The following is a 20,954-nucleotide window of genomic DNA, read 5'->3' as shown; positions in this document are numbered from 1 at the left end:
CAATCTTGCTTGTAGCCACTCTTAACACCTGCAGTGTTTATCAGAGGCACAGTTGCTGTCGGGATGCCCTCTTTCTTTAGACCTGCTGTGCTTGTGGCTGCCATCTCTATAAGACATTGTCTTTCTGTGCATCCTCACCTCAGTCTTGGAGTCAGTTTCAGCTAACTGGATTTCAGAGCCTGATTCATAGATTACTTAGTTGTGCTCCTTCCCTCCAGCAAATTTACATTGTTGTCAGTGAATAGTTTTCTTTTATTTTTTTATTTACTTGCTTTACATCCCAGTATCAGCCCCCCTTCTCCTCCCAGTTCCCTCCATACACAACTCTTCCCTATCTCCCCTCCCCTTCTCCTTTGAGATGCGGGAGACCCCTGAGTATCATCCCACCCTAGCTCATCAAGTCACTGCAGGACCCGGTGCATCCTCTCCCACTGAGGCAAGACATAGCAGCCCAGTTAGGAGAATGGGATCCACAGGCAGGCAGCAGATTCAGGAACAGTTCCTGCTCCAGTTGTTGGGGGACCTGCATGAAAACCAAGCTGTGCATCTGTGTGGGGTAGGGGTAGGGTGGAGGTAAATTCTTTCTTAAGTGTTTGCTTTTGCTATTTGTCATCAGGAGACAGGAAAGTCATAGGCTAGAGCTATAGTTCACTGATAGTGCTTGGCCAGCATGCTCGAGACCCTGTTTTCAGTCACCACCACCACACACCAGAGGTATGGACACACACACGCACACACAGTGCAGTATTACGTACACAATTCACCTGGGGATCTGTTGGGAAGAATGACATAACTAAGCATTTACTGATCGTTTACCACAAGGATGAAGTGGGGCCATGCCGAGTTGGGCAGAAATTTTTATTTGGCTCTAAATCAGTAGTACTTGCCAAAAGGTACTAACCTTTTTCCTCTCTCTCTGGAAAATGACAAAAGAAATTTTTCCTAAATAACTGGTGAAGAGTTTCCCCTGAGAGGAGAAGAAATGGCTGTTTTGCAGTTAATTACCTGTTGTGTTAGACAGCTATGAAAGTTATGAGGCATGAAAGAGAGGTAGGTCCACCTCTGCTGCTCCTCAGGCTGGAACTCGTGGTAGAAGTCTCTACAGACCAAAACAAAAGCACCTGCCAGAGTCTGTGGCCAAATTTGGATTGTTCCTTGATTATAAAGCTCATATTTCCTGACCCATTTATTATGCTCTATCAGTGACCCTTAACTTAGCATCTAAACTGGATGTGACATTAGAGCTTATTTGTGTTCTTCATTACCCATGATAATTGATTCTCGCTGAACCTGCTGCGTTTGCTTCTTTGTAAATCTCAGACCAAAGATACAAAGCCTTCTTTTTTTGTAACCTCCACAGTGTTGGGCATTGAACCAAGGGCATTGTTTGTGCTGATCGATCACCTTTGAGCTGTAGCCTCAGCCTTGCTCAGACTTTATTTTAATACGGTCTCAATCAGTTGCCCAGGCTCTCTTTGAACTCTCTCTGTAGCCCAAGGCAGGCCTTGAACTTCTGCTTGCCTGCCTCAACCTTCTCAGTAACTGGGATTAGAGGCCCACATTACCAGGGCCAACTAAGTGCAGCTTAGTATGCAATGTGGTCCTTAGTGTCTAGACCTCAAGGGCAAGGGTTATATTCTTGGGAGATACAAGACGTATCCAAATGGACTTGTCTTTAGTGTATGTGATGAGGTTCAGTAATCTCGCCCCTTATAGATAGGCCTCCTTCTGTGGACTGCTTTGTTCCTCATTTCTGTTTCTTGTCAACTCACTCAAGTTCAGTGGAAGTTGTAGTAAAAGGCCCATGATGCCAGTTACCCAGAAGGTGCCAACAGTATTCAACAATTATTCACTGAGAGGGGCAGAGGACATCCGGCATCTTCCTTTGTCAATCTCCTTACTTTCTGAGACCATTTCCCACTGAACTTGAAGCTTCCCATACTCGAGCCCTGTTTCCTTCCCAGCAGATGCTCCTTAACCCCTCTCCTGGCCTCCCTTCAGGGGTGGGTGTGGAAATGTCTGCCCATGTGAAGCCTTCATCTTAGTGAAGGGAAGCAAAAAATATAAATAATTTATATGTTATCGGATCATGGTAAGTACTATGGAAAAAGATAAGGTAGAAAAAAAGTTGAGAGTGCTAAATTTATGGGTAAATTTACAGGTGCTGGGATTTCCTTTTGTCTTCCTTATTTGTTTTTGTTGGTGCTGGTTATTGAACGAGGGCCTTATGCATACTTGGCAAGCAGCAAGCACTCTATGGCTGATTTTTAAATAGCAGGGTCGGGAGAGATTTATGTCAGAATTGACATTTGAACAAAGACCTGAAGGAAGAACAGGATGAAGCCATGTAATAGGGCTTTAAAACATTCTAGGAAGCCAGGTACAGAGGCAAACTCAGTTTCTGACTATTTGGGTCATAGCCCCTCCTTTTGGGGCTATGAAAGTGAAGGTGTGGCTGGGCAGTGGTGGCACACGCTTTTAATCCCAGCACTTGGGAGGCAGAGGCAGGCGGACTTCTGAGTTTGAGGCCAGCCTGGTCTACAGAGTGAGTTCCAGGACAGCCAGGGCTACACAGAGAAACCCTGTCTCAAAAAAACAAAACAAAACAAAACAAAAAAGAAAGTGAATGTGGGGGTTAGAGAAATTTAGCAATATAAAAGGCTTCTGGACATGAAAATGCCAAAAATTAATTCAAATTCACATGAATATAACTGTTTCTGGTAGAGCTCCATGGCTGTAGCAAATAAGTTCATGGTAACCTTGGTATAGTTTGCATTGTGCTTGCCGTACTACACAAGGCTAACCAGTGCCGCCTGGGTCTTCTGGCTTCTTGCCTCACACACCAGACTGCTCTCTTCTGAATTGCAGTGTTCTTACTAGCCATACGAAACATTTTTTTTTTTCTGTTTTAGAAACACTTTATTTATGGAAAATAAAAACCTTGTTTTTCTACCATCATTTCTTATCATAAATATCAAATTAGTGTATCTTTGTGTTTAAATATTCATCCTATTACTTGTTTGAGTTGTTATCTTGAGTTTCACAGAACATTAGAGAAATGGTTTTTTAAATTTTATATTTGATTTTTTTTTGAGTTTTCTTTTTTTTTTAAAGACTTATTTATTATTGTAAATAATTACACTGTAGCTGTCTTCAGACACACCAGAAGAAGGTGTCAGATATCATTATGGGTGGTTGTGAGCCACCATGTGGTTGCTGGGATTTGAACTCAGGACCTTTGGAAGAGCAGTCAGTGCTCTTACCCGCTGAGCCATCTCACCAGCCCTTTTTTTGAGTTTTCAAGATAGGATTTCTCTGTATAGCCCCAGCTGTCCTGGAACTCACTCTGTAGACCAGGCTGGCCTCAAACTCAGAAATCTGCCTGTTTCTGCCTCCCAAGTGCTGGGATTAAAGGCATGCGCCACTACTGCCCGGTCATATTTGATTTTCTTTTAAAGGTTTATTTATTTATATGAGTACACTGTAGCCGTCATCAGACACACCAGAAGAGGGCATCGTATCCCATTACAGATGGGTTGTAAGCCTCCATGTGGTTGCTGGGAATTGAACTCAGGACCTCAGGAAGTGCTCTTAACCTCTGAGCCATCTCTCCAACCCCTGAGAAATATTTTTCAAATGTATGTTTTTGTGTATGTCATGTGTGTGCAGGTACCTATGGAGGCCAGAAGGGGGCATCAGACCTCCTGGATCTGGAGTTACAGGCAGTTGAGCTGCCTGATATTGGTGCTGGCAACAGATTCTAGTCCTCTGAAAGAGCAGGAGGTACCTTTCACCCCTAACCAAGCTCTCTAGCACCTAGCCTTAATTTTTAAACTTTTATTTTTATTGTGATAAACCTTAATAAAATGGACTTTTCCATTTTAAGCACATTTATGTGTAATGTTTCAGTGATATTAAAATATAATGGAGTATAGTTACCATCACTGCCTAGTATCCTAACCACCATCCTGCTCCTATTAAATCATTACTTGTTCCCCTCCCCTCTCAGTCCCTGCTATAACCATTTCACTTTTTTCATTGTGGGGAGAAGGGTTGGTTTTTTGAGACAGAGTCTCACTATGTAGCTTTGGCTGTCCTAGAACTCAATTTGTAGACCAGGCTGGCCTCAAATTCACAGAGATCCACCTGCCTCCCTAGTGCTAGAATTAAACTATGCCCAGCTACTCATTTTCATTTTTTTTTTTTCTTGGTTTTTTGAGACAGGGTTTCTCTGTATAGCCCTGGCTGTCCTGGAACTCACTCTGTAGACCAGGCTGGCCTCAAACTCAGAAATCCACCTGCCTCTGCCTCCCAAGTGCTGGGATTAAAGGCGTGTGCCACCACCGCCCGGCTCATTTTCATTTTTTAAAGTGTTTCATTTCTTTTTTAAATTTTGAATGTATGTACATGTACCACCTATGTACAGGAGCCATGAAAGTCAAAAGAGGATGTTAGATACCCTGGAACTGGAGTTACAGGCAGTTGTGTGCTGCCTTGGTGCTAGGAGCCAAACTTAGGTCCTATCTCTCCAGCCCCTTCTCCTTCCTTCCTCACTCCCTCTTTTCCTTCCTTCCTTTTACCATGTGCGCTTGCATATGCACAAGCATGCAAGTCATGGTGTGTGTGGGGGGGTTATAAGGCAACTTTAAGGGGTAAGAAGGGATCTAGTATCTTTGCCACACACACACACACACATACATACATACATACATACATACATACATACATTTATTTATTTATTTTATTTACAGACAGCCTATATCCTGGAATTCCCTATATAAATTAGGTAGGCCTAGAACTCATAAAGATCCACCTGCCTCTGTCTCTAAGTGCTGGGATCAAAGGTGTGCACCATCATACCCAGCTTCTTCTACCTTTATGTGGGTTTGTTTGCTAAGTGCCTTTACCCTCTTAGCCAGCTACCTGGCTCCTATTTTACTTCCCAACTGTGTGGCTTTGCCTTTTTTTTAGTACCTTTTTAAGTAAAATCATGCACAGTTTTCCTTTTTGTGTCTTATTTCATTTACCATGTTTTCATAGTTTTCTCATGTTGTAGAATGTCTTAGCATTTCCTGTCTTTCTCAGACTGGAAAATACTCTGATGGAGGTAGATTCTTCATATTTTTTATTTAGCTGTTACAGCTTTGTTGGTGTTGCTTAGAACATTAGTGTGTAAATACCCATTTGAGAGTCTTTTAATTTCTTTTCTGTTGCTGGAGATAATGATAATTCTCTGCTGAGAATTTTGAGGAGCCTTCAAACTATTCTCTACTGTGGCTGTGACACTTCACATTTACATCAGCAATGCTTAGGGGGTCTGGCTCCTCAGACCTTTACCACCTTTCGATTCATGCTTTTGTCATAATTAGGCCATCTTAGTATGAAATGGTATCTCATTGTGGTGACTTGTGTGTGTGTGTGTGTGTGGATGTATATATATGTATATGTACACATATATATGTATATATACACATATATGCATATATACATTCATATACATATATGTGTGTATGTATATATATATTTTTTTTTCCTTGTCCATGAGAATGTCATGGGGCATATGTCACAGTGCATGCTTGGAAGTCAGAGAACAACTTTATCTGGAGTAGTCCTCACCTACTGTGTGTATTGAAACTCAAGACATCAGGCTTAGTAGCAAGTACCTTGCCCCACTGAGCCATATTCCTTGTGTTTTGATTTGCATTTCCAGGACCTTGGAAAATCTTTACAGATAGATTTCTATTACTCACACTGAAGGAGAGCAACAAGATTGTAAATGCAGCTAAGGCTGGAAGATGAAAAACAGCCAAGAAAGTAGGAACACTAGGAAGAAAATGATACTGTAGAAGTTAAGTAGGGACCATGTTTAAGACAGAGCAATAGACATTTTTGTCAGGCTAGGGATGTAGCTCAATGCTAGAGTATTTGCTTACCATATGGGAGGCTTTGAGTTTGATCCCTAACACCAGAAAAATATATATGCAAAATAAATGGACTAGCCAGGGGTGATAGCACATCCCTAACTTAATCCTAGCATTTACTGGTAAGTCAGGGACAGCCTGTCAAATTCTCCAGGATAGCGTAATTAAGATAAAAACCAAGAGCTGATCATTTAATTTAGCAACATGGAAGTCAGCAGTGACCTTTACAGGAGTAATTCTATAGCAGATTAAAAACAGCTGGGTATGAAGGTATACATCTTTAATCCCAGCACTCCAGAAGCAGATGGACTTCTGTGATTTGGAAGCCAACCTGATCTACATAGTAAGTGCCAGAACAGCCCAGGCTATGTAGAGAGACCCTGTCTCAAACAAACAAACAAACATAGGCTTGCAACACAGTCATGCTCACCTGAGTTCCATCACCACATAAAAAAGTCAGATGTGATGGCTCACATCTTCAGTCACAGCATCAGCATTCCTAAGGTGAGAAGAGAGAAGAAACTTACGAATGCAGTTCAGCAACAAAAGTAATGAGGGACCCTGCCCTGAAACAAGGTAGAAGGCAAGAGCCAGCTCACAAAATCTTTTCCCTTGGCCTCCACACATTGGTAGTCTTCTTCCGTTCTTCTTCAACTTTTTGAGAGGTAATCCTCTTGGAACCTGGAGCTCACAGATGTAACTGGACCGCGCAGCCAAGTGAGCCGCTCAGCCAGTGAGCTGCAGGGGTCTCTGTCTCACTCCACTCAGTGTACCTACTGATCCATCCTCCCACTCCTGGACTGCGAATATTTTCATTTTCTTAATGAGTATATTATTTGTTGCTGGTACTTGATACTAAGTTTATATTTTCTAAGAATACATGCCACATCTGCCTCACTGAAGGCCATGCTGTATGCACAGGACCAAGAAACTGGGAAATCCCGTTTGTTTTTCCCACTGCATCACTTAACATTTGTCAGTGTGGTCAGTAAATACATTCAAGTATTTATTATTAGTTACAGATAAATTTGAATATTCTAATTTTTTAAATTATTTTTTTCCTCTGTCTAATTTGGACTGTTAGGATTTATCTTGTTTTGTTTTGCTTTGCTTTGTTGAGACAGAGTCTCACTATATAGTTCTGGCTGGTCTAGAGCTCTCTGTGTAGACCATGTTGGCCTCCAACTCACAGAAACCAGCCTATCTCTGCCTTCTAAGTGCTGGGATTAAAGGCTTGTGCTAAGACTTCTTCACCCTGATTTTTGTCATGTGTAGCATAGCACTCCTGCATATCCCAGGCTGGCTTTGAGTGCATCATCCTCTCACCTCCATTTCCCAACTGTTAGACTACAGGCATGAGTCATCATGCCCTTCAAGACTCTTTTTGTTTTGTTTTGTTTTTTCAAGACAGGGTTTCTCTGTATAGCCTGGTTATCCTGGAACTTACTCTGTAGACAAGGCTGGCTTCGAACTCAGAAATCCGCCTGCCCCTGCCTCCCAAGTGCTGGGATTAAAGGCATGTGCCACCACTGCCCGGCCTTGTTTTGTTTTTAATACTTTCAGATTCTGAGAGAGTAGGACTTAAAAAGTGAGTAAGAAAATAAAGAGAATAAAGTTCTATTTTTCATAGTTGTTACTGGGAAAAGAGCTTTTGTGGTAATTAAGTGTAACTAAGATACCTATCCATCACTTATCAAACATGCTATATACTAGGCATCCTAAGATAGGAAATAATGAAACATCAGATCATTTGAGCATTGCTAGAGAACATTTCTACTAACCCATAGTAGTTTCCTAACTTGTCATTTTGTAGCTAGCAGAGTCTTACTTTAGGTTACATGTTTGCTTTTGTATAAAAAAATTAAAATACTCCATTCTTATTCAAGAAAATTTGTTTTGTGGCATGATTTTTTTTTCCAGAAAGTCCTATCATTCTCTGAGCAGGTCTGGAATGTGCCCAGCTGAACAGCCTTAACATGCTCAGACCTTTCAGAATCAACCGTCTTCCTTTCCCTTAGTGAGAACAGGGTTGTGTGCACTGTTTCTGACAGAATTTCCATAAATGCTTTAATTTCCTTAAGTCTTCCAGAGCTTCCATTGAGTTGAACAAGGGTACTGCCCAACATTCCAGGAGAGCTGAGACTCTCACGATTACTTGTGTTAAAAGAATAGACAGTTCTCATTCTCTTTGAGAAATGTCAAGCATTCTTTATGAAGCTGATTCTACTATAGGAAGCCAGAGATAGCATGTCCTCCCATGTTAAAGCTGCAGAAAGGTAGAGTCTGTTCTTGGTTGAGCACAGTCTTCATGGTCTATGAGCTGAAGAGCATTGTTACCAGGGCTAAGGCAAAAGTCTGGGCTGATCCTTGGTCTTTTTAAAATGGCAGGTTTGTCCCAACTAACTTGAATTTTTTCTTTCAGTTCCCGGACATCAGTCAAGAGTCTGACTCTTCATTTGTTTTCATCTGCAAAAATCCCCAGGAAATGGTTGTGAAGTTCCCCATTAAAGGAAATCCTAAAATTTGTAAGTCATCATCTTTGATGATCTCAAACACTGTTCTTTTGTGTTCAGTGTCCTCCTTGGTGTTGGGAAAATTATGTTTATCAATAGCATTAATGATGTATTTATTATAGTATGGCTTTTCCAAAGTGTACCTTGGCATACAATTATTGGCACAACAGCAAACTGCTCTAAATTTTTCATGTAATTTATCAGTAAACTAGGCATGATACTGCAAGTCTATAATCTTAGCATTTGGGAGGCCAAGGCAGGAGGGTTATAAGTCTGAAGATAGCTTGTACTATATAAATGAAACTCAAAACAAAACACTACAAAAAATGACTAATTCTTACTAGGGTGTCAGTATTCCCAACACTAAAGAGGGTAGAAGTTTGAGGATCAGAAGTTCATGGTTATCACACTACATAGGGATTTCCAAGGCAGCCTCCTGTGCTGCTACAATCAAACCTTGTCTCAAAAAATCTGGAAGTCCAGTCTGAGGTTCATGAGCTCCTGTCTCAATATTTTTATTTTATTGAATTTTTAATTTTCTTTTTCTTTTTTAAGATTTATTTATTTTATGTTTATGAGTACACTATCACTCTCTTCAGACACATCAGAATAGGGCATCAGATCCCATTACAGATAGTTGTGAGCCACCCTGTGGTTGCTGGGAATTGAACACAGGACCTCTGGAAGAGCAGTCACTGCTCTTAATTGTTGAGTCATCTCTCCAGCCCCTTTTAAAAAAGATTTAATTCACTTTATTTTTCTTATATAAAAGCGCTTATGTGATAGGTAGCCACAGCTGGAGCCTGAGTCCTTGAACAGAGACTATGGTGTTGGTGTTCATAAGATGTGAATTCCTGATAAGGAGAACACAGTCTCTTTCCAGAGGTCAGGGGTCAGGTAGCTATAGGTCGTGGAGATGGCATCATAGGTGGTCTTGGCAAAGTTGCCCAGGGTGGCAGTACAGCCTCTGGCTGAAGTGTAGCAGTCATCAATGCCAGCTATCATCAGGAGCCTCTTGGGCACAGGAGCAGAGACAATGCCAGTGCCTCTAGGGGCAGGGATGAGACACTCTAACACAGAGCCACAGCGGCCTGCCACCTTGCATGGAACAGTATGGGGCTTGCCAATCTTGGTCCCCCAGTAGCCTCTCCACACTGGGACTTCACACACTCCTCACTCTCTCTCTCTTTTTTTTTTTTTTTTTTCGAGACAGGGTTTCTCTGTGTAGCCCTGGGTGTCCTGGAACTCACTCTGTAGACCAGGCTGGCCTCGAACTCAGAAATCCGCCTGCCTCTGCCTCCCAAGTGCTGGGACTAAAGGCGTGCGCCACCACCGCCCGGTACTCCTCACTTTCTTAAGTGTTGAGATTATAGATGTGGTTGAATACTGAAATACTTTAGGTATTAAATGTAAAATATTGGAGAATTGCAAAATATTAAACATTATTACTACTCTGTGAAAAGAATGTGCTATATGTTCACTATATTAGCTCCAAGTCTTTGTGACAGTCTTAGGTAGTCCAAGCTGACCTTAAACACTCTGCATAGCTAAGGATGACCTTGATCTCCAACCTTTCTGCCTTTACTGCCAGAATGCCAAGATTATAGATGTATACCAGAATGCCAAGCTTATAATCCACATCTTAGAAAAACTAGACTCCAGGATATAGAGGTGACTCAGCTGGTAAGGGTGCTACTAACAAGCCTGAAAAATCAAGTTCCATCTCTATTTGGTGGAAGGAAAAAATTGAGTCCTGCAAGATGTCCCTCTGATTATATGTGCACAGTGTTACAATGTGATGCATGATCATATACACACACTGTATACAAACATATATACATTATATATGTGTGTGTATATATACACACATATATATATGTACATAGGACATACAGATAAACAATGTAAGATAAAAGATAAGGCTTAAGGTAGCCATACTGTCTGCCTCTTCAGTAAGAAGCTAAGTTCCTTGCTTAATCAACCCATTTGGCTTAAGAGTTGCTGTTTTTAATAGTCATGTGGTTAGATGTTACAGATATGAAAAGGTGGTGGGTTGTTCAGAGTTCACAGATTGCTGACACTAGTCTGCTGTCTTTAATCCCTCCCAAGTACTGGGATTCAAGGCTTATGACAACACACCTGGCTAACTTAAGAGTTCTTGCAGAGGACAGAGGTTCCATTCCCAGCACCACATGACAACTCAAAGCTGTAACTCCAGTTCCAGGGAAGCTGACACTTTCTTCTGAACTCTGTAGGCACAAACACACATGTGATACACATACAAACTGTCTTAGGGAGTCAGGACTGGAACTCAAGCAGGTCAGGAAGCAGGAGCTGATGCAGAGACCATGGAGGGATGTTCCTTTTTAAAAAAAAAAAAACAAAACAAACAACTTGCTTTTCCTGGCTTGCTCAGTTTTCTGTCTTTCTTTTTTTTTAAGATTTATTTATTTATTTTTTATGCATATGAGTACACTGTAGCTGTTCAGATGTCCATGAGCCATCATGTGGCTGCTGGGAATTGAACTCAGGACCTGTAATACACTGTAGCTGTCTTCAGACACACCAGAAGAGGGCGTCAGATCTCATCACGGATGGTTGTGAGCTACCATGTGGTTGCTGGGATCTAAACTCAGGACCTTTGGGAGAGCAGTCAGTGCTCTTACCCGCTGAGCCATCTCACCAGCCCTCAGCTTGCTTTCTGATAGAACCCAAGACTACCAGCCCTGAGATGGTACCACCTACAAGGAGTCCTCCCCCCTTGATCACTAATTGAGAAAATGCCTTACAGCTGGATCTCATGGTGGCATTTCCTCAACTGAAGCTCCTTTCTCTGTGATAACTACAGCTTGTGTCAAGTTGACACAAAACCAGCCAGTAAACACACACACACACAGGACAAAACATTCACACAAAATAAAAGTAGATTTAAAAAAAAAACACACAAATATTATTCACAAAGCATTTACAACGTATTGTATCAAGTATGACAATCTATAGAGATTTTAAATTACACAAACAGATGTAGAATACATGTAAGCCTCATACCATTTCATGTAAGGGACTCAAATAATACCTATGGAGTTTGATATTTGTGAGGATTCTAAAGCCAAAGCTCCACTAATACAGAGACAAATAATTATTTTAATTAGTTGATTAAATAACTTAGTGTACTAGCCTATAGAAAGCACATGTTAGGTATAATCTCAACAACTCTATGAATTAGTAGGGTTATTTTTTTCCTCCTTTTGATTTTGTGGCTGAGTAATCAGGTTTAGTAAAGTTTTGAGAGTTTGGATTTAATTAATTAATTAGTTAATTAATTAATCAATTGATTTAAGCCCAAAGCACTGGGTATTCTCAGATGATTTCCCAGCCAAGTACTAACCAGGCCTGACCCTGCTTAGCTTCTAAGATCAAACTAGGTGGGTTCAGGGTGGAATGGCTGTTTGGATTTATGAGTTTTGTTGTTGTTTTTGAAGATGTATGTATGTATGTATGTGAGTACACTGTCACTGTCTTCAGACACACCAGAAGAGGGCATCAGATCCCATTACAGATGGTTGTGAGCCACCATGTGGTTGCTGGGAATTGAACTCAGGACCTCTGGAAGAGCAGGCAGTGCTCTTAACTGCCAAGCCACCTCTCCAGCCCTGTTTGTTTTGTTTTGCTTTGTTTTGTTTTTTCGGTTTTTTAGAGACAGGGTTTTTCTGTGTAGCTCTGGTTGTCCTGGAACTCACTCTGTAGACCAGGTTGGCCTCGAACTCAGAAATCCGCCTGCCTCTGCCTTCCAAGTGCTGGGATTAAAGGCGTGTACCACCACTGCCCGGTGTTTGTTTTGTTTTTTAAGATTTACTTATTTTTATTTTTATGTGCATTGGTGTTTTGACTACATGTATATGTCTGTGTGAGGGTATCAGATCCCCTGGGACTGGAATCACAGACAGTTGTGAGTTGCTGCAATGTGGGTGCTGGGAATTGAACCTGGGTCCTTTGGCCAGTGCTCCTAACCACTGAGCCATCTCTCCAGCCCCTGGGTTTGCATTTTTTTTGAGATAGAATCTCCAGGGTCTTGCTGTGTGGTCTAGGCTGACTTTAGCTGCATTGTAAAACCTAGACTAAGCTTGAACTCAAGATCCCCCCCCCACTCCCTAGAAAGTTACAATTGCAGGTGTCAGACACCACACCAACTCACAAATTGTATTTACTCATCTTTCTGTCTCTTTTTCTGTTCCTTTTACTTTACCCAATTGCTTCAGGAACAAATTTCCAATTTATATTTCATTTTTTAGGATACAATATCATGGCACTGAAAAGGGTCGTTAGTAGTGTGTCATCTGTTTCCTTCTGTAGTTGAAATTAAATTGAGGAGTAGAACTGACTAGGTGATGTCCTCGTCCTTACATAGCTGGAAGAAATCTGAGGAACAAGCCTAAAATGGAAAAACCCAAGGCAATAACTGAGAACCAGATATCTGGAGTCTTCAGTAGATCCCAAATTCTCACACAGTGAGGTGTCCTAAAAACCGGAAGGAGACTTGATTGATACCTACTCGAACCTCACTTGCTACCACCACCCTTTATCTGCTGCTTTGTGTTACTTAGTGGTCTCTGCTATAGTGAGGATTTAAAATTTGTATTAGTTGCCTTTTTCTGTTTCTTTTTTTGTACTTGTTTGTTTTGTTTTTGAGACAAGGTCTCATAGGATCCCCTTTAATTCACTGTAGAGCTAAGTCTAGCCTTGAACTGGCCCTTCTGTTTCCACCTCCTGTTTAATTTATTTGTTGAAAGTGTTTATTGACCACCTACCAATTGACAGTCACTTCAGTGTTGTGAGGGAGACAAAAGAAAATGTGTCTTGAGATAGGGCTTTTTGCCAGCTTGCTGTCACATTCACATGCCCAGTGAGGCGGCCTATGGTATAAAGGAGCTAAGTCACTGGAAATGCCCACATCTAATGCCCAAATTAGAGTCAACAGTGTTGTGACATTATGGATAGCATTTGGGTAGCCCAGAAAAAGGTGTACTGCAGTTCTAGAAGCAGGTGCAGCCCTGAAACACTAGGGAAAGGGGCCTAAAAGAAGCTTCTAGGGCTGAGGCTGGTTTTCTTTCTCCCAGCCTCCTTGTTCCAAGGTTAGAACAAGCACTCTTATCTTAGTTGGACAAATGAGGCCATTGAAATCCTGAGAGGCTGAATGGCTTGTCTGGTTCATACAGGTATTAACCTGCTTCTAGTGAGAGTTGATTCTGTCACGTGGATTGCTCAACAAGTGAAGAGCAGCACCATGTGAGTGGCAGTGCTGCTGGTTGTGTGCTCAGTGTGCCAGGCTACCCTGGACCAGGACTCTTTACAAAGTACTTTCTACATTAGCATTAGCGTCATCCCTAATGACTTAAATAAGGCTTTTTTGGGGGAAAAAAGAAATTTGTAAGCTTTTTTTCTCAGACCAGACAAACAGGAACTTTAAAATTTTTCTTCATGAAATAGATGCTTTCGAAGACCTGGGAATTGAACCTGAGTCCTCTGGAAAAGCAGCCAGTGCTCCTAACCACTGAGGCATCTCTCCAGCCCCTGGGTTTGCATTTTTTGAGACAGAATCTCTAGGGTTTCACTGTGGGGTCTAGGCTGACTTCTATTTTGTTTTATTTTGTTTTGTTTTGTTTTGTTTTGTTTGAACCAGAGGCATGCTATATATAGTTTGACTGGACAAGAACTTGCTTTGTAGACCAACCTGCTCTTGAATATACAGGATCCTCCTGCCTCTGCTTCCGGAATGCAGCTTACTGCATAAACCTGATAGGGCTGAGGTTGCTTGTTTTCTAACTTTAACACTTTGAAAAGCCATATAATCTATGACCTTTACCCCGCTTAGCTGGTGATAGCGACCCTTTGTCAAAAAAGCATTTAAGTGGATTCTACTCCACTGCTTCAGGTCACTCCCCCTATTAGGTATGAGACAGCAAAAGGGTGAGTTGAACTGCTTTTCCCACTGTGAGGGAGGTTTCATGCTTTGTACTCAGCTAGTTAACAGGTCAGTGGGATGGGTCTCCTACTGTGTGAAGTGCATTTCTGTATGGCATGCCCCAATCCTTTCTTCTTTTCTGTTTATCTACAGATCTGTGATCATTAGAAAAATTTATCTTAGTATCAGACATCATAACCTACAAAATTAGAAATATTAGCTACTTAAATTCTTTAGATAAATGTGTGTGTGTGTGTGTCTATCTGTCTGTCTGTCTGTCTGTCTATCTACAGTATTCCCACTGCTTTCTTCTTAGAAAATAAAACTCTGAAGTTTGGAAGTGTCCAGCATCCTGAAGCAAGATAATTGAATGTGACAGGAACACAGTAACCAGAAGACCTAGGAGGCCAGGAAAGATTTGCAATGCAAATATGAAAATAAATAATGAGTGAGACTTCTTTTTTCTTTTACAGGGAAACTGGATTCCAAGATCCATCAAGGAGCAAAGAAGGGGTTAATGAAGCAGAATAAAGCTGTCTGACCCAGGAAAAAAGGAACTATACAACATAGTGGAGTCTTGTGTCCTAAATTGCTATCCGCTGGTCCTTTGGGATTGAAGCAGTAGAAAGTGAAAAGGCTTGGCACCAGGCTTCAATCTCTGAGAATTTAAACTCTTACCAAACTTGTATATTTTTCTTAAAGGGTGGGATTCTTTATGAAGTGGGTTACAAATCTTTGAATATATTATTTATAAAAAAATCACTTTAAAAATTCTAGGTCTTTGACATTTTTCTCAGAACTAAATTCAAAACAGGAAGGAACAAATTGGAAATTATTTTCCCTGGTGAGATTTGTATTTTTTTTTCCCTTGGTTTTTTCGAGACAGGGTTTCTCCATATAGTCCTGGCTGCCCTGCAGACCAGGCTGGCCTCAAACTCAGAAAGCCGCCTGCCTCTGCCTCCCAAGTGCTAGGATCAAAGGCATGTGCTACCACTGCCCAGTGAGATTTGTATTTTTAATTAGGAAAATCTTAACATAGATTAACATTTTTTACAAGAGACTCTGAATTTAAATTTTTTTCTCAAAATAATAGAATGGAGAATATTAGGATGTTTTCTGAATCTTTGTTTAATATAAGCCTGTGGTGAAATGAGAATGTTCTGCTTTTGACATCTTGAGACAGGGTCTCATTCTATGACCCAGGCTTGCCTGGAACTCATAACAGCCCTCCTGCTGAAGCCTCTCAAGTGTTGTGTTTGCAGGCCGATAGTGCCTTGCTTAGCTTCTAACCCAAATCTCTCAGAGTGGAAAGCTAAAATTCCCATTATTAGCAGATTTTTTTTTCTTTCTGGAAAAGATAACATGAAGACATACTTCCTTTTGTCCTTTAGTTTGAGAACATGGGTTAGTCTGGGAAGTGAGAGAGCCAGCCACCTGTTAACACAGCCTCAAGCTGCCCTGTTTATTTTGTTAGTGTTACAAAAGCATCATATAGATGGGACAATTAGAGAAAAACTAGAAAATACAATCCTTTGGTGAATACATTAAAAAGCCCTCTAATGCTGAAAGCAAGCCTTTTTAAAACTATAAATATCCTAAAAAGCCATGACTGGAAAAATAAGGGTTAGTTTGAAGTGAGATTTTTCACTGATCCCTTTAACCTTTCTCAGGGAACACTTGTTTCTGAGGCTCTTCTAAAGTACTATTGGAATCTCAGTTGCTGGATCCTAAGAAATTCATGGTCTTATAAAACACCACTACCACACTGGGGAAGTTGGACTCCCTCCAGCAGTTTGTGTGCTTGACTTAAAAAAGAAAGAGCAAGTGAGAAAGATTGGGTTATGAAAAAGATTAATTTCCCTTTCGTTAATCCTTCATATTCAGCATTTATTTGCATTGAAATGCCTCCACTCATTCCACATTGATGTTCACTCGACTGTGAACTGCTTGTTGCATAGCATTGGTTCTACAGAGGCTGATCACTCTGGATTCCCAAGGAAACCTGAACAGATTCTTGTTCCAGTGATGCTCACATGCACTATTCTCTCTCTTGTTCTGTTAGATCTCTGTGTATAAAGTGGAAGAGAACAGTTAGTGGCATTTATTATTGTGAGAGAGGTCTTTTTGGCCTCTTGGAAACCCTACTATTGTTGAAGGCAAAACTGGGTTTACTATGTAGTTAATAGTTTACCAAGCAGTAGCACCTTGAATTCTATGCTGAAATTGTTTGGCTTTCTTAATACCAAAATAAAGTTGGTAGGTAGGATGGGAAGAGACAAAGACGTGGGAGGTGTAGGTCCTCTGCCCTTTTATTTGAAGACAGCCTTTTGCTCAGCAGAGTACGGATTGGTTTTTTTATGTGGATAATTTGTGTGCACACCTTAGAAGAAAAAAGTCAGGAATGTCAACAAATTAACTCACCAGCCAAAGAGCTTTGCAAGTTTATAAGAACCCACCTCACCTTCTCAAATACACAGCCAGAACCACATAAATAGATGGCAGAGCTACTCGGAAACTTCTCCTTTTCGTGGTAAGGCTGGGAAAGCCTGTCTTTGGTTCACATGGTAGTGGTAGCATAAGGTCTCTCTTCTGTGTGCTGAGAGACACAAGGGGGGAAGTGTGGGAGAAGCTTGCGGGTAGATGGCCCTAAGTTGCTCACTGATGAATAGTATAATTTAAAGTCAGATGGAAATTCTTAGTAGCCTGAGTTCAAACTTGTCCAAGAATAGCCTGTTCATGTATTATGACACTTCCCTCTGACCCTGTTTCTCTGGGGCAGTTTTGCCTAAGGAAGTTCTGAGTTTCTGAGTTGCTTTTCTGTTACAGCTTCTGTGTTCCCTTTTGAATGACTGAATTAAGATGCCATTAATTCATACAGTAAAGGAATTGTCTTTTTCTTTTTCTTTTTCCCTGACAAGAGTTAGTTTCCTTTATATGAGCTCACAATAAGGTATGACAGAAATTATGGACTTTGTCAGAGTTGATGAGATTTTTATCTTTAGTGAAGTACTTAGAATAGATTAAGAATTTGGAGGGGGCTGGGGAGATGGCTCAGTGGTTAAGAGCACCAACTGCTCTTCCGAAGGTCCTGAGTTCAAATCCTAGCAACCACATGGTGGCTCACAACTATCCATAACAAGATCTGACGCCCTCTTCTGGAGTGTCTGAAGACAACTACAGGGTACTTACATATAATAATAAATAAATAAATCTTAAAAAAAAAAAAAAGAATTTGGCCAGCACTAAGGAGGATGAGGCAAGTGATCTCTGAGTTCCAGGCCAGCAAGGGCTATATAGTAAGTCCCTGTCACACAGGAAAAAAGAAAAAGAATTTGGTTTTTTTTTTTTTTCTTCTCTGGCTAATACAGAGAGAACTAAGTATCCTGTCTTTTCTTTTTAAACTGAAATTTTATTGTAAACCCATTTTCTCCCTAGCATGTAAATGTGAGACTCTTCAAAGATTACTTTTACAAATAAGTATAGTTTTGGGCGTCTATGATTTATGACACTTAAGTCTTTTCCATTTTAATTGCTGTCTCTCCTATAGCCCATTCATGTGGTGGCCATTTAATTTAGAAGATTTGTTTAATGCCGTGTGGGGCCTAGCCAAGATTAGATGGCATGGGGCTGTTCACTTGACCAGCTCAGCTACCAACCTAGAGAAATCAGCTAACTACAGTTTGTTAGGCCTGGAGAAGGAAAGACAGTCCATGATAAAGGATATTTCCTTCCTTGAGATTCAGATAGCAAGCACACATCTGTTCTCAGCTTCTGTGAATGTGTTTGAGGAGGTGATCCACATCGAAGGCTCCAGCAGCAACAAGGGATCCAGCCTGCAGAGAGCTTTTCTACTTTTCTCCGGTAGAGAAAAAAAGAACAGTGCCATCTTACGTCACAACGAACTTGTATAAACGTCCATTTACATGTGTGAATACAATGTAGCTTCATTCAGTGCCCTAGGAGATGAAATGTAAATTGATCAGATGTTGAATTTCAGTTGTGAAGATGGGAAAGCCCAGAAAGAAATCCCAGTAAAAAATACCAGAGATTGAAGTCAGGGGGAAAGGGGGGGCGGGGATGCTGGGGGAAGGAAGTGCCTAAATCCACAGAGCTGTGTCAGGAGAGAAGATCTGAGCATGAAGAGAAAAGCATATCAATGCATAAGACTTAAGAAGAGTCTAGTCAGGCGGGGTGGCGCACGCCTTTAATCCCAGCACTTGGGAGGCAGAGGCAGGCGGATCTCTAGGGTTGTGCTACCTAATATGGTAGCCACTGGCCACATGCTGTTTAAATTTGAATTAAAATTTAAATAAAAACTCAGTTCTGGCCAGGCAGCGGTGGCCTTTAGTCTCAGCACTTGGGAGGCAGAGGCAGGCAGATTTCTGAGTTCGAGGCCAGCCTGGTCTACAGAGTGAGTTCCAGGACAGCCAGGGCTACACAGAGAAACCCTGTCTCGAAAAACCAAAAAAAAAAAAAAAAACTCAGTTCTTCAATCACTGTACCTTCAGTGCCCTAGTAGCTCACTTATGGCTAGAGACTTCTGAACAGCAGGGGGCAGGGGTTAGCAAAGTCATTCCATAAGGGACAGATAGCAAATAGCTTTGGTTCTATAAGCCATCCAGTAGTGCTGTTGTACTGCAAATACACCCATAGAAAATGTGAAGTTTGGCTACAGCCAGTAAAATTGTTTTTTGTAGACACTTTTGAGACAGTTTCTCTGTGTAACCCAGTTCAAGCCCAGGCCTAGCCTTGAATTTTAGATCTCTGTCTCACGCTCCCAAGCGTTGGCGTCTGTACCACCACATCAGATTCATATAATTTTGTGTTGTAAAGCATCTTCTTTATTGTTAAAATGTAAAAACTAGTTTTTAACTCACAGGATTTACCAAAACATGTGGTAGTGGATCTTATTTGTTCTTTGGGCTACTAGTTTGCCAGTTCTTGATCTAGAAATATAAGAAGTCAAAACTTGAGATTCTCTTACTCTCTTACACATTAGATCTTGTCTTTAGTCAGAGTCAGCTAACTGATAAAAAGCTAAGTAGAACTGTTTCCTTGTCCCGTTTTAGTTTAGTGCTACAATGCTCAACCATTAATTAAATCACAGAAATATGGAACACTAAACCCTGTTTGTCCTTTCTCTGTTAAGTAAGCCCTCATTTTGTAATATAGAGTATAGACTGGAAAGTTGGCTGTCACCCTGAGTCTTCCGTTCTGTCCCTTTACTGTCCAAGAACAATGTGATTATCTATGGACCAAAAGGGAATTACTTTTTCCTAGACTAGACTAGGGTTTAGTGTTCATCTCTAAGCTGTCAGCCCTCCCACCCTCCTTTTCTTTTTGTGGAGATAGCAATGGAGAGTTATGACTCACTCGATCTCTAAGTCACATGCTACTTTGAATGGCACCAGTGAAGAGTGCCCTTAGGATAAGAGAATAAAGGTAACTGCATAGCTGAATAAAACGGTCTAAAACACAGGAAGGGCATGATGGGGGTTCTTGAGAATTAGATAAACATTGGTTTGCTTTGGTAGGAGGTGGAAGTCTTAGGTCATGAAGCTGTTTCGTAAGCAACGGGTGGGAGGGCTCAATTACACAAGAACAGAATGTCTACTGTGTAGGAGAGGGTGTGCTGGGCAATCTTAAGATGGATAACAGATTTAAAAGTCACAATCTATAGTGACAGAGTGGTGGGAAGGAGTGCAAAAACGGGCTCAAGATTAAGAAGCAGTAAGATTTAGTGATACTGGATGGTGAGGTGGAAAGGGTTTAGAAGGCTTTAGAAACAGGTTCTCTATAGAGGAAAACAAATGATAATCAAAACAAACAAACAAAAAAACCTGAAGACAATAAAAAAGGAGTTTGCGGGCCAGTGAGATGGCTCAGTGGGTAAAGATGCGCGCTGCCAAGCCTAAGGATTTAAGTTTGATCCCTAAAACCAAGTGATGGAGGGAAAGAAGCGACTCCCGCAAATTGTCCGCTGACCTGCATACGTGCGCCACGACACGTGTCTTGTCTCCCCAACCCCCACCCTAAATTCTTTTCTTAAAATAGTTTGCCGAACTAAGCGGCAAAATGGATGAGACCATCAAGAGCTGTGCACTTGTCTTCTGTTCTTTGTAGAGAGGTTCATGTTCAGATCCGATGGTCTTTCCTCTTTCCACGGTGGGAAAACATCTGTATTTAAGTGCTAACGCTTCTCCAGAGACTTTTCCGTGAGAGTCTTATCCAGCCAGGAATCTTTGCACGAGGAGAGAGCCTTGGGTTCAAACTGTCCAGCCCGGGCTTCTGAGCTTATCTTAGTTTCAACCCGCCCGCCAGGTTTTCCAACATTCTTTTCTCAGGACTCGCAGCTACCGCGCATTTAGAGACCCAGGACTTCGCTCCTGCATCCAGGTTCCGGGTTTCCTCGCGCACTCGCCCGCTCCAGACTCCATAGCGCACGGAATCCGGATCCGAGAGCACGAGAATCCAGTGTCCGGGTCTTCCAGGCTGCCCTGGTTGTCCCGGATCGCGGCGGCGGCGGCGGCGGTGGTGGTGGTGGCGGCGGCGGTGGCG

General features: G+C 41.5%; 1 protein-coding gene across 3 annotated transcripts in view; it reads left to right on the top strand.

Annotated features, from left to right (window-relative positions):
• Trip4 (thyroid hormone receptor interactor 4) overlaps positions 1–15,172 on the top strand; it is an 86,692-nt gene extending 71,520 nt beyond the window's left edge. For all 3 annotated transcript variants that reach the window (XM_031344206.1, XM_031344205.1, XM_031344204.1), the window contains 2 exons: positions 8,344–8,446; positions 14,870–15,172. In XM_031344206.1, the coding sequence (XP_031200066.1) occupies positions 8,344–8,446; positions 14,870–14,937 (171 nt within the window). In that variant the 3' untranslated portion in view covers positions 14,938–15,172. The remainder of the gene's footprint in view (positions 1–8,343; positions 8,447–14,869) is intronic.
• Positions 15,173–20,954: the final 5,782 nt, after the last annotated feature.

Source organism: Mastomys coucha, unplaced genomic scaffold (assembly GCF_008632895.1).
Source record: "Mastomys coucha isolate ucsf_1 unplaced genomic scaffold, UCSF_Mcou_1 pScaffold23, whole genome shotgun sequence".
In the NCBI taxonomy this organism is placed as follows: domain Eukaryota; kingdom Metazoa; phylum Chordata; class Mammalia; order Rodentia; family Muridae; genus Mastomys; species Mastomys coucha.
This window is presented reverse-complemented; position numbering and strand designations above follow the sequence as displayed.